The 13,190-nt window shown below is 37.7% G+C and overlaps 1 protein-coding gene across 4 annotated transcripts; it reads right to left on the minus strand.

The window, feature by feature from the left end:
• Positions 1–2,019: 2,019 nt before the first annotated feature.
• Positions 2,020–13,190, minus strand: LOC131932889 (EKC/KEOPS complex subunit LAGE3). Of its 4 annotated transcripts, none has more exons than XM_059289801.1 (4): positions 13,031–13,190; positions 5,428–5,567; positions 4,293–4,421; positions 2,020–2,958 (listed from the first exon to the last, which is right to left on the minus strand). In XM_059289801.1, the coding sequence occupies exons 2-4, from the start codon at positions 5,445–5,447 to the stop codon at positions 2,850–2,852; spliced, it is 258 nt and encodes an 85-aa protein (XP_059145784.1). In that variant the 5' UTR covers positions 5,448–5,567; positions 13,031–13,190; the 3' UTR covers positions 2,020–2,849. The 4 variants fall into 4 exon arrangements, with proteins under 4 accessions (XP_059145784.1, XP_059145793.1, XP_059145780.1 ...); XM_059289810.1 differs by having other exon boundaries at positions 5,428–5,471; positions 13,022–13,190; XM_059289797.1 differs by having other exon boundaries at positions 5,428–5,535; positions 13,022–13,190.

The following is a 13,190-nucleotide window of genomic DNA, read 5'->3' on the forward strand; positions in this document are numbered from 1 at the left end:
AGCTACTGAGCTAGGCTTTAATGGAATTTCATATATAAGCATTATATCAAATTGGTAGTTCTGTATCAACTTTTCAGTGATTTCCGGTAGCCGGAAATTGAACTTATTCAACTTTCAAAAGCCTATAACTTGAGTACTGTTTCTGATAGATAAATGAAATTTCACATGTAAGTAAAAGATCTAGTTCTCTGCCTTCTTTCAAATTTTTAAGTAATTTCCGTTGACAGGAAGTAGTAATTTAAGCGATTTCCAATTTCTCAAAAAACGAATATGAATTTTATTAAGTACTAATATTCCGCACTATTATACAGATATTGTTTGCCATTCGCATGGTGTTTTTATTTCTATGATATTCTATTCTTGCAAGCTTTTATTTAACTCACTGTCTCTGTCTAGATCGAAACTTCTGGCACTTCTGATTGATTAAAAAATGGCACGTGGGTCAAGACATGAAGACAATGCAATCCGGGCGACATCACCTACTGCTGACACACCTACAGCATCACCTACTTTAAAAGTTTGTTTCAAATAAAATATATTCATCAACTTGATTTTTTAAAGTCTTTTTTATAATATCATTTACAAAAAAAAAAACAAGTTAATAAAAAGTCTAGTGACAATTTAAGCGCAATTTCCTTATGTTATCCATAACAATTTTAAATCGAGATAAATCATATAATTAGCAACGGTGCCCAAATATTAAAACGTTTATATCAGTATTTTATTTGACTATGATTAAAACCCGCCCTCTTGTTTGTAAACATTAGCACGTGGAAAAAAACGAGCGACGCGTAGCTCGCCTCTCTCTCTCTTGCCGCGCGCGGTGACGCGAACGATCCCACGTCGCGACAGGCTAGCCTCCCGTATCAGTCGAAAAAAAATCCTTTCGAACCTCCGCTATGGTAAAATCCTTTCGAACCTCAGCGCTTTGCGCTAAATCATCCTAGGCCTACACGATGCTCAGTTTCAAAATTCTTAATTTTTTGTGGCCGAACGAAAGGATATTTTTGAAAACTTTCTTCGGCAATATTGTTCTAAATTATGGCAGGAATCGATTGGTAAATGTTTCAAGTCGCTAAGTGGTCTGGTTGCCGAGATATGGGCAAAAAAACTGCATTTTTCCGAGGTTTTTTGGCTTTTCCGGGAAATCCAGGAAGGAATTCCGGGATTTTTTTTTTGGCCTATGTTCATCCTCGGAACTTGCTTAACATATTTGCTTTTGGAACTAGTCCTCGATATTGCTTCGTTGAGGAGGAGATACGACTTAAAGCTGCGGACACGCTGCGGACACACATCCATCCATCCATCCATAAATGACGAGTTAATAATCGCAATCTCCCAGTATGGAAATTGCGCTAAAAATTACTGGTTAGCTTAAAGTATGTAAATATGGGATGGTGTGGCCTAAGCTGTAGAGCGCAAGGCGGCCAACCCGAAATTCTCAAGTTCAAAGCCTGTCCAAGTCAGTAGAACGTCATTGAGTCGACCCCACTCTGGTGGGTACCTAACTCATGTCAAGGAGAGTAAAGGCAGCTGGACAAAGTACTGACCACACCTTCCCTGCATTTGCCGAGGTTCAAAACACATGAACTCTACTTCATCTGCCCAATGGATCACTGATAGTTTGATATATTTATTCTATAGTAGAGCAGGTGTTACTGTGTGTTAGGCTATTTATAGAACTGATTCAGCTGGTGAGCAGGAAGGGTATAGTTAATATATATTTGTTTATGTGTGTTAAGTTTGTGTGTGTGTGCGCATAATGTGTGAAGATGTGAATTGTACTGCTCCCCCTTGCCACTGTAACAAAATTCCTCCATGAATATCTGCATATATATATTAGTAAAAGTACACGTGTGTGTGTGTATGGGGAGGGAGGGGTGTATGTCCTTTCAGCATTACTACATTTATCGTCGTATAGTATCATTGTTGCTGGGGAAGAAGGTTTGGGCAGTCGTAGGCTTTTCATACTAGTGAGATGATACAAAGGACTATTAAATTATAAGAGTTCACTAAATTAGGAAAAGAACAAAATCAACCTAAATTTATTATCCTTCACAACAATAACAATTGTATCTGAGAAAATTGTACAAACTAACGCCCTTTAACTGTAAGTGGTGTAAAAAATAAAGTTACACCTTGTAAACAAAAATACTTTCTATACATTGGTTTCTTCTAATTTAATATACATAATATACACAATTGGTGTACAACAGTGCTGGCTACCTTGGTGTACAACAGATGACCCCAGTGCTGGCTACCTTGGTGGACAACAGATGACCCCAGTGCTGGCTACCTTGGTGTACAACAGATGACAGCTGTGCTGGCTACCTTGGTGTACAACAGATGACCCCAGTGCTGGCTACCTTGGTGTACAATAGATGACAGCTGTGCTGGCTACCTTGGTGTACAACAGATGACCCCAGTGCTGGCTACCTTGGTGTACAATAGATGACAGCTGTGCTGGCTACCTTGGTGTACAACAGATGACCCCAGTGCTGGCTACCTTGGTGGACAACATATGACCCCAGTGCTGGCTACCTTGGTGTACAACAGATGACCCCAGTGCTGGCTACCTTGGTGTACAACAGATGACAGCTGTGCTGGCTACCTTGGTGTACAACAGATGACCCCAGTGCTGGCTACCTTGGTGTACAACAGATGACCCCAGTTGCTACCTTGGTGTACAACAGATGACCCCAGTGCTGGCTACCTTGGTGTACAACAGACGACCCCAGTGCTGGCTACCTTGGTGTACAACAGATGACCCCAGTGCTGGCTACCTTGGTGTACAACAGATGACCCCAGTGCTGGCTACCTTGGTGTACAACAGATGACCCCAGTGCTGGCTACCTTGGTGGACCAAACTGATCTATTGTTTTCACAACAAGCATCAAATGCTCAAAGAAAGAGTTGATACTAACTCGCAACATTCTGGCCTCTGGCGCTGAAAAGTGTCTGCAAAACAAAAAAACTTTTTTCTAACACACAAGATAAATGTCTAAGTAAAAGAGCTGGCATTGGGTGCATAGTTGTAATATTTGACAGTTTGATACAACATGGTCACCATCTGACATTGGGTGCATAGTTGTAATATTTGACAGTTTGATACAACATGGTCACCATCTGACATTGGGTGCATAGTTGTAATATTTGACAGTTTGATACAACATGGTCACCAGCTGGCATAGTTGTAATATTTGACAGTTTGATACAACATGGTCACCAGCTGGCATAGTTGTAATATTTGACAGTTTGATACAACATGGTCACCATCTAGCATTGGGTGCATAGTTGTAATATTTGACAGTTTGATACAACATGGTCACCATCTGGCATTGGGTGCATAGTTGTAATATTTGACAGTTTGATACAACATGGTCACCATCTGGCATTGGGTGCATAGTTGTAATATTTGACAGTTTGATACAACATGGTCACCATCTGGCATTGGGTACATAGTTGTAATATTTGACAGTTTGATACAACATGGTCACCAGCTGACATTGGGTGCATAGTTGTAATATTTGACAGTTTGATACAACATGGTCACCATCTGGCATTGGGTACATAGTTGTAATATTTGACAGTTTGATACAACATGGTCACCAGCTGGCATTGGGTGCATAGTTGTAATATTTGACAGTTTGATACAACATGGTCACCATCTGGCATTGGGTGCATAGTTGTAATATTTGACAGTTTGATACAACATGGTCACCATCTGGCATTGGGTGCATAGTTGTAATATTTGACAGTTTGATACAACATGGTCACCAGCTGGCATTGGGTACATAGTTGTAATATTTGACAGTTTGATACAACATGGTCACCATCTGGCATTGGGTGCATAGTTGTAATATTTGACAGTTTGATACAACATGGTCACCATCTGGCATTGGGTGCATAGTTGTAATATTTGACAGTTTGATACAACATGGTCACCATCTGGCATTGGGTGCATAGTTGTAATATTTGACAGTTTGATACAACATGGTCACCATCTGGCATTGGGTGCATAGTTGTAATATTTGACAGTTTGATACAACATGGTCACCATCTGGCATTGGGTGCATAGTTGTAATATTTGACAGTTTGATACAACATGGTCACACACCAATACCAACTGGCTGGGTTGTTGTTTTGTTTAGCTCTAGTTGCAATAACATTACTTCATAAAAATCCAGTCTCACTAGCTTACTGTTAAAATAAATCCTGTCTCACTAAGAAATAGTCTAAAAACAATACTAAAAATAAATTACAATGTCTAATAAACTTTAAGACGGTCTCACATTTGTAGGCTATTGTTGTCAACACACATTGTCCTGACTACTCCGCCTCTGGATGGTTCCTTATCAACACTGAGGGAACCAAATGCTATTTCTGCCTCCTTCTGGCTAGGAAATGGAACCTGCAGATCTCTTTGTTAAATCAAGGAGCAATATATAGCCACATGTGTAGATCAAGAAACAATAAACAGCCACATGTGTAGATCAAGAAACAATAAACAGCCACATGTGTAGATCAAGAAATAATAAATAGCTTTATCTGTAGAAAAAATATCAAATGTGTAGGGTTAATTTTATTCTAACATGTCATGATTAACCCTAGTCCAGTGTTGGAGGTACTGAACCTCACCAGTTTCATCTGCACATTCATCAATTCAAACCATTCTTTCATAGGAAACATAAAATATGCTTTTTTTTCAAATTCAAAACATAGGTAGGCCTATTTTAGTGGTGCCCAAAATGTAGGAAACATAAAATATGCTTTTTTTCAAATTCTAAACATAGGTAGGCCTATTTTAGTGGTGCACAAATTGTAGGAAACATAAAATATGCTTTTTTTCAAATTCAAAACATAGGTAGGCGTATTTTAGTGGTGCACAAAATGTAGGAAACATAAAATATGCTTTTTTTTTCAAATTCTAAACATAGGTAGGCCTATTTTACTGGTGCCCAAAATGAGCTGAGCATCAACACATCATTGGGTTAAAAGAACCAATACTCTCATCTAACACATCAGAAATCATTTTAGTCTAGTTTTCTTCTTTCTTCAACTTGGTAAAAGCCATTTGTTCCAACACAATGAAGTATAACCTGTCAACATGATATGCACCATATGGACTGTTGACTCCGATTTTAGCCTGGTTTTTTCTGGATTAGCTCTCACAGCCTTTATCCAGGCAGCAGTTGTTTGATTTTGGAGTTATCTTCCCTAAACGTTTGCCTACCCCAGCTATCAAGCTTCATCTGCCCGCAGGTTCTAACTCTGGACTTAACGGTTTGGCAACCATGAGCTTCACCGGCCCAACTACATGGATCTTATTCCAGCTTTGATCATGTTAATGTTTCCTTTGATGAAAAAGTGGGAGAACGTGTTAGTGTTAGCTTTGAATGTAGTTTGGTTTTACCTATCAAAGGATACGCTGAAACACAAGCTTCCATCCTATCAAGTGTAGGCAACTTCAGCTGTAGGCAACTTCAGCTGTAGGCAACTTCAGCTGTAGGCAACTTCAGCTGTAGGCAACTTCAGCTGTAGGCAACTTCAGCTGTAGGCAACTTCAGCTGTAATACAAGATTCTGGTTGAACTAGCTAGACACATTGCAATTAGTTGCACTCATTTATAATTGCTTAATTACTACTCATTTGATTAATAATTAAAAATAATTAGCAGTGCTAATAATAAATTAATATGAATTACTTTTATGATGCCTATAATAGGTTTTAATATTATTTATTGGGCCTAACTTTCAGTATAGGCCTGGTAAAAACTAACACCACAGGCCAGTAATAAATGATAAATCAAAAAGATAGGTCTATGACTAGTCTGGGCGATTGTGGGAAAAAAGTCACAGGAAAAAGACAAAAATTTGTATTTGTATGAAATTTGATAATGCATTTATGTAGGCCCTAATATGTATTCAGAAAGTACAAATCCACATACATTAATTCAAATTCATATTAAAGTGGATATTTTAGATATTGTACGGTTACATATCTAACATGTAAAAACCATAAGCCTTGATTAAGTAACCTATACAAGTTTATCAGTAGATTGTTTTCAACACTCAATCTAATGTTCCAACCTATGTAGTTTGCTTTCATCTAGTTTTTATTATAGATAGCTTTTAATCAACTTGAAATGTGAAGAGGACAAAGTTACTTTGATTTACTGTCTCCAATTCATCACAAAAATATTCCAACCACATTTAGTGCCCACATCTATTATTATTATGCTCTAATCACAAGGCATGGGATCAAGGAAAAAAGCTAACTCTAATCACAAGGTTCGGGATCAAGGAAAAAAGCTAACATGGTTCAAAGGATGACTTTGACACAAAGCTCCAAAAATAAGCGTGAATGGACAAGGCCAATCTTAGCACATTCATACAACCACAGTAAATTTACCCGCCGTAGACTTACACACATCTTGGAAAAGTTGGAACTCCCAATTATTATTAAGGCCTAGTACTAGATGCTACCGAAAATATCAAATTGCTATATAACATTATCAGTTATTATATAGCAATGTACCCATTACATGTTAATAAATCAGTGATTTTGCAGCTTGTCTTGAGAGGTCTACTAAATTTTTGTGGACGTCAACTATGGGGGGGGGGGGGGGGGGGTGTTGTTTGACGAAAGTGGACATTTTTGGACGGGGGTGGGGGGGGGGGATATTCCAAATTTTTGTGGATCTCATAAATGGCCTATGAATGAAGTGAACTTATACAATCTAGGTCATTTTAAGTTGGTCTACATAAAATCAGCTGAAGCTACTAATGTGTCAGAAAAGTGACTAAATTAAATGTTTAGAATTTCAAGTAGGCCCCTACCTGTTTTTAAACAATTTGCACAAATTTTTCTGTAGGCCTCATAAATAAACTCAAGATTTTCAAAAGGAAAAATTACTTTGAGCAATTTTACTTTAATTTCTATTTGTATAGAAATATTTTGTTTTTTATATTAAATATGATTGTCTTGTTTTTATAAACAAAGTGTGTGTGTGTGTGTTTTTTTTTAATTATGCCCTTCAAAAAATTGAATTGACTGACAATAAAAATCATCCATTTTAGAATTATTATGAGATGCAACTTTTGTAATTTTTTTTAGAAAGTTAAGTAAGTCCTAATTTTTGTAGAGCTACTACTAGATGCAATGTTTATTTAAATATTGGTTTGAGTTTTTGCTATTGTGTGTTTGCTATTTTCATTCCATGCTTTCAGTGTTTTTTCCCCTTCTTTCTTTAGTGATTTAATTGTAAATGAAGTCATATTTTTTTACATCTCTTCGCCATTGTCTCAAAAACCAGTTACTCCACCCCTTAAGGGTGTGATATCATTTATGGTTGATCCCCAGGTCTTAACCTTTCGTACACATTTAAATATCCTTTGTTGTCAAAATGTGATATCAAATTCCCTAATGACATGGGGTTGCCCATAATTGATGTCACATATACTATGAAGCTGGAGAGGAAGGGTCTGTGATGTCAACTTGGGCGGGTCCACAATTTATGATGTATAATGAAGGGATGTGCAGGTGGGGGGGAGGAAGGGTGATGCGTGATGTCAATGATGGAAGACTTCTATCTGTAATGATGTGCTCAGTGAAAATTACGAAAATAAAATATGATAAAGCATGAGTGTTAATGCATACTTTTACTCATAACAAATGTAATAGTTGTAACTATTGCAACCATTCTATCTTGAGATGTATTCAACGTCATTTAGATCTAATTGTCAGGCAAAACAGAGCAAAAGCCTCAATGCCGTAGTGCTTGATCAAAATGTACAAGACAACAGCAAACTAAGCCAGCCCATTTAAACCACCCATGAATTTGAATCGGTACAAATCTAGCACTAGATCTAGCAGACGACACATTTCTGCTAAACTGCAGTGCACGGTCAATCATGTCGCAACAACACTCCTTAAAAAACTAACCCACATTATAAGTTATATCATCATAGCCATTAAATTTTATTGATTTAAAAACTATTAAAAACAAAAACAAATGCGTTATTTTCACAAATCATTAGGCCTATCTAATATTGTAATATCTAGGCTACCAATTAATTTTGATAATTAAATTGGTATCAAATTAAACTTTAATAGGGCCTATAAGTAAGGCAAATTTTAGGCCTCAATTTACAATTATTTTAGTCTTAAATACTAGATCTAGATCTAAATAGTTGATAAACAAGCCTAGTCTTAAAAAAATTTTCAAAATATTATTTATGATTCAAATTAAACCATCTCGGTGGTTTCCAGTCCATCATTCATTGTTGGCCAATGCTAGCCAGAATAAGATGCGCATGCGCAATGGAGAGAAAGTACGACTTGCCATCGCGGCGATGTTTTCGATGATACTGCACATGCATGTGTTTACAACCGCAGAACCCTAATCCTATCCCTAACCTTATCCCTATCCTTAACCCTAGCCCTAATCCTATCCCTAACCCCAATTCTAGCCCTAACCCTAGCCATAGGTCACTGCGCATGCGCAGAGCTATCTTTTGCCGACTAAGTGGAGACGTTGGGGAGAAAAATCTTCTTCCAAGTAGTCACGACTTCGTTCATTATTTTACTAGACTAAATAAATAAATACTAGGCTAAATATTTGGTAATCTATCGTTTTGGGTATGTAAAATCGCCCGCGACTAGTAATGTGAAAAACAGGTGACTCCTTAAATTTTAATAATTATTTCACATTTTGAGGAGGATTTATGTTTTGAAAAATACAAAATTTTTTCCTTCTTTCATTTATGTACCTGTTTTTAAACAATTGAATCAAAACTTTTCAGTAATAAATGAAGACTAGCGATGTTTCCAACAGATGCAACCATGCTCATTTACTATAGCAGCGATCTTGTTTAAGTTTTTTTCTCTTTGTAAACTTATAGCGGATATAGTGCACAATTCAGGGGGAAGCCACTCTATTTTACAAATGGCTGCTGTTTATATAGCAATCCTTGCTCGCAAACACTGCTGTTTAAAGTTAATTTCTGGCATATATTGATATATTTAGTTTAGCCATTGATTTAGGCTTATTATTAATTCATCTATAATATTTGACAAAAATATATCACAATATACTTCTATTAAAGCCTTGACAATGAAGTAACTTTTTCGTACATTAATAGCCGCGGGCTTCTTCTTCGTTCTTAATTTGTGAATATGGTGGAGGATTCAGACAACAAGTCCAACTTCGTGGACAAACCGGACTGTGGTCTCCAGTTTTTCAGGTGCCCCATATAATTTTTCCCTGAGTGGGGTGGGCTGGGGCCAGTGTCTATCTCGTGCCTGGCTATACAAAGTACATTCCTGGAGTACGTGCTCCGTGTTTTCCGGGGCCTTGCCACAAGGGCACATTTCGCTACACCCAACCTTCAGTTTTCTGTGCATGTGTTGATTTAGTCTGTTGTGGCCTGTTCTAAGTCGAAAGATTATGTATTGTTGTTTTCGTGTTAAATTATAATAGCCGTCGTCTTTAATGTAGTGAGGGTGTGTGACAGACCACATTTGCGTTTGTTTGTTTTTTATTATCTATCTATATACTACTAAAAGTCAAGTTTGTTTACATGTTTGAATATTTATTTGTTTGTTTGTTTGTTTGCCTGATCGACTATTGTGATATGTTCGACTCAATCTGGATAGCTGTAAAATAGTATGTAGGTAGAGAATATTTTTTTAATGCAGACAGACTGTTAATCACAAATTTATTTAAAGACGTTAATTAATTTATTGATTTATTCCTACGCAGAATAACCCATTTTTTTTAAAAATGTTAAAACCTTGACTAAACTTTGTGGGAATAGTGACGTCACAGGTTTTTGTTTACTCTTTAGTACAATAAAATGGCGGCGTCTATTGAAGAAAATTGTGTTCCCATTCAAAAGTTTAAAGCGTTCTAAATCTAATTTTCTGTCGGTCATAACTTTAACAATACGTCCGTTTGCTGTATTTATTACGTTCCAACACTTATATCAATTTTCAACTGTCTTTTTCATTTAGTTTTACGATAAATTTCTCTGAATCTAAAAATCAGCTGTCGAGAATCTAGCCTAGGGCCTAGATTCTAGATCTAGATCTAGATCTAGGTCACTAGACTCAATGTAAATTCTAGATCTAGACTTAATGTAAATTCTACATCTAGAATCTATTTCGGGCCTTAATTATTTTATATAAATCTTTGTTTAGCTTCAATGATCATCTAATTCGAGAATACATGGGATTTTTTTGTTATCTAGGTTTTATATCTAGATATAGTAGGATTACTCACTAACTTGGAGGCGTGGTCGGCTGCTAACAACAATATGGCGTACGGACCGGACGAATGACTTCCTACCATTTTTAGGCCATGTTTACCACGAGCAAAATGGCGGGTGTTCACATTATTTAAACATGGTATAGGTGGCCAGGGCTAGATATGCCAGAAAAGCATTTTAAAATTTGCTTTGGAGAATGAAGGCTAAATTTTAAAGCCAGTGTCATAAACATTAATAGAACTTTTTTTTTTTTTTTACGTTTTCAATTATTTTTTCTTAAGCCCTATATGTGAATGATAAGGTTGACTTTCAGGACCTCGCGGGGCACAGGGCACGTGAAGTAGGGTTCATCTGTTTCTTTGTCCTAAGCAAATGAAGGGATAGTGTGGTCAGAGACATGCTTGGCTGGAATCGTTTTTGTTGTCTGAGACTTGGCGGGACACTGGGCAGGTGAAGTAGAGTTGAGTAGGTCACCTGTGACGTCAATATATGAAGGGATAGTCCGAAATCGTTGTTTTCGGTGTTTTTAAAAGATAAAAAACATATTTTTGAATGTGGGGTCTGTTTTTTGTGACGATAAGTGACACTGCAGTAGCGTAGCGAGGAGGGGGAGGGGCGGGAGGGAAGGGGAGGTGGAGGGGGGACATATGTTGGGGCGCCAAAATGGTTTGGAAAAATAAATTGAAAGGTTGAGGGGGGTTCAAATGGAAAGTTTGAGTGGGGGGGGGGGGGGGGTGCACATCAAAAGTTTGAAGGGGGTGGGGGGGGGGGGGTTGAAAATCGAAATCTTGGGGGGGGGGGGGGTTCAAATCGAAAAGTTTGTCCCCGGGCGCCGAGAAGGGTCGCTATGCCTCTGAGTGACAGACGTGATGTTTTTTGATGGATGACCCCCGAAACCCACAGTTATCCAACGGATGACGGGTAGTCTAGTATACTACTAAAAGTCAAGTTTGTTTACATGTTTGAATATTTATTTTTTTGTTTGTTTGTTTGTTTGCCTGATCGACTATTGTGATATGTTCGACTCTATCTGGAGAGCTGTAAAATAGTATGTAGGTAGAGAATAATTTTTTAATGCAGACAGACTGTTAATCACAAATTTATTTAAAGACGTTAATTAATTTATTGATTTATTCATAGTTAAATTAACCGTATTTTTTAAAAAATGTTAATACTTTGAATAAACTTTGTGGGGATAGTGACGTCCCTTGATGTGTTAACTTTTTGGTACGATAAAAATGGCGGACTCCATCATAGACTTTGTGGCCCATTCAAAAGTTTAACGCGTTACAAAGCTAATTTTCTGCCGGCTATAACTTAAACAATACGTCCGTTTGCTGTATTTATTACGTTCCAACACTTATATCAATTTTCAACTGTCTTTTTCATTTAGTTTTACGATAAATTTCTCTAGATCTAAAGAACAGCTATCGAAGGAAATTTATGAATCTAGCCTACTAGATCTAGATCTAGCCTAGATGTAGAATCTAGGTCACTAGATTCAATGTACATTCTAGATCTAGACTTAATGTAAATTCTACATCTAGAATCTATTTCAGGCCTTAATTATTTTATATAAATCTTTGTTTGGCTTATTTAAGATAAAATTTAATTTGAAAGTTAGTACTACTAGACTTATTTTTAGATCTAGATTTAGAATCTATACGCGTAAATCAAGTTGCATAAGGAGACACATAGTATAGTATAAAAATTCACTTGTGACGTCACGAGTAAATAGCTAAAATGGTAGCGTAGTCAGCTCTCATGCAGGAGGCACGGGTTCTAGACCAATATGTCAATGAAATTTTTTTTTTAAATTTTTTTTTTTTAGATGTGATGATAACGTTGCCTATCTGAACTTGGCAAGATACAGGGCAGGTGAAGTAGAGTTCATCTGTTTCTTTTTCCTAAGCATATGAAAGGATAGTGTGGTCAGATACATGCTCGGCTGGAATTGTTTTTTAAATGATAAAAACATGTTGTCTGAGACTTGGCAGGACACTGGGCAGGTGAAGTAGAGTTGAGTAGGTCACCTGTGACGTCAGTTTATGAAGGGATAGTCCGAAATCGGTGTTTTCAAAAGATAAAAAACATATATTTGAATGTGGGGTCTGTTTTTTGTGACGATAAGTGACACTGCAGTAGCGTACCGAGGAGGGGGGGGGGGGGGAGGGGAGGCGGGGGGGGGGGGGGGGAAGGGGAGGCGGGAGGTGGGGAGGTGGGGAGGTGGAGGGGGGGTGGGGGGGGACATATGTTGGGGCGCCAAAATGGTTTGGAAAAATAAATTGATAGGTTGAGGGGGGTTCAAAGCGAAAGTTTGAGTGGGGGGGGTGCACATCAAAAGTTTGAGGGGGGGGGGGGGTTCAAATCGAAAACTTTGTCCCCGGGCGCCGGGAAGGGTCGCTATGCCTCTGAGTGACAGACGTGATGTTTTTTGATGGATGACCCCCGAAACCCACAGTTATCCAACGGATGACGGGTATTCTAGTTCTTTTTATTTCTTTTGGGTGTAGCAAAATTTCCGGTTGTGGTTTCTTTCCCCCAATTTTTGCCAGCTGGTCTGCGATCTCGTTACCCTGGATCTGGCAGTGGCCCGGGATCCACTGCAGCACAATTCTGCTGCAGGTAATTATTAGCCTCTCTAGTGCTGTCATAAGTGTTTGAATAGCCGCGGGCGATTTTACGTACCCAAAACGATAGATTACCAAATATTTAGACTAGACATTGTTGATTATGCTAAAGTAAACTGTTACCGTATTAACTTTTTTATCACACAGCAGATAGTTGATTACATATGATTATTAAATCTAGAACTAGAGTCTAGTAGAAAATCTAGATCTAGATGTACAAACTAAACTACTGGATCTAGATCTAAGATCTCTAGATTTAGCACTATCAAACTATAACTCTGAGAGTGCTCTT

This window comes from Physella acuta, unplaced genomic scaffold, assembly GCF_028476545.2.
Source record: "Physella acuta isolate Inbredline_101_S28 unplaced genomic scaffold, ASM2847654v3 ptg000105l, whole genome shotgun sequence".
Classification (NCBI taxonomy): domain Eukaryota; kingdom Metazoa; phylum Mollusca; class Gastropoda; family Physidae; genus Physella; species Physella acuta.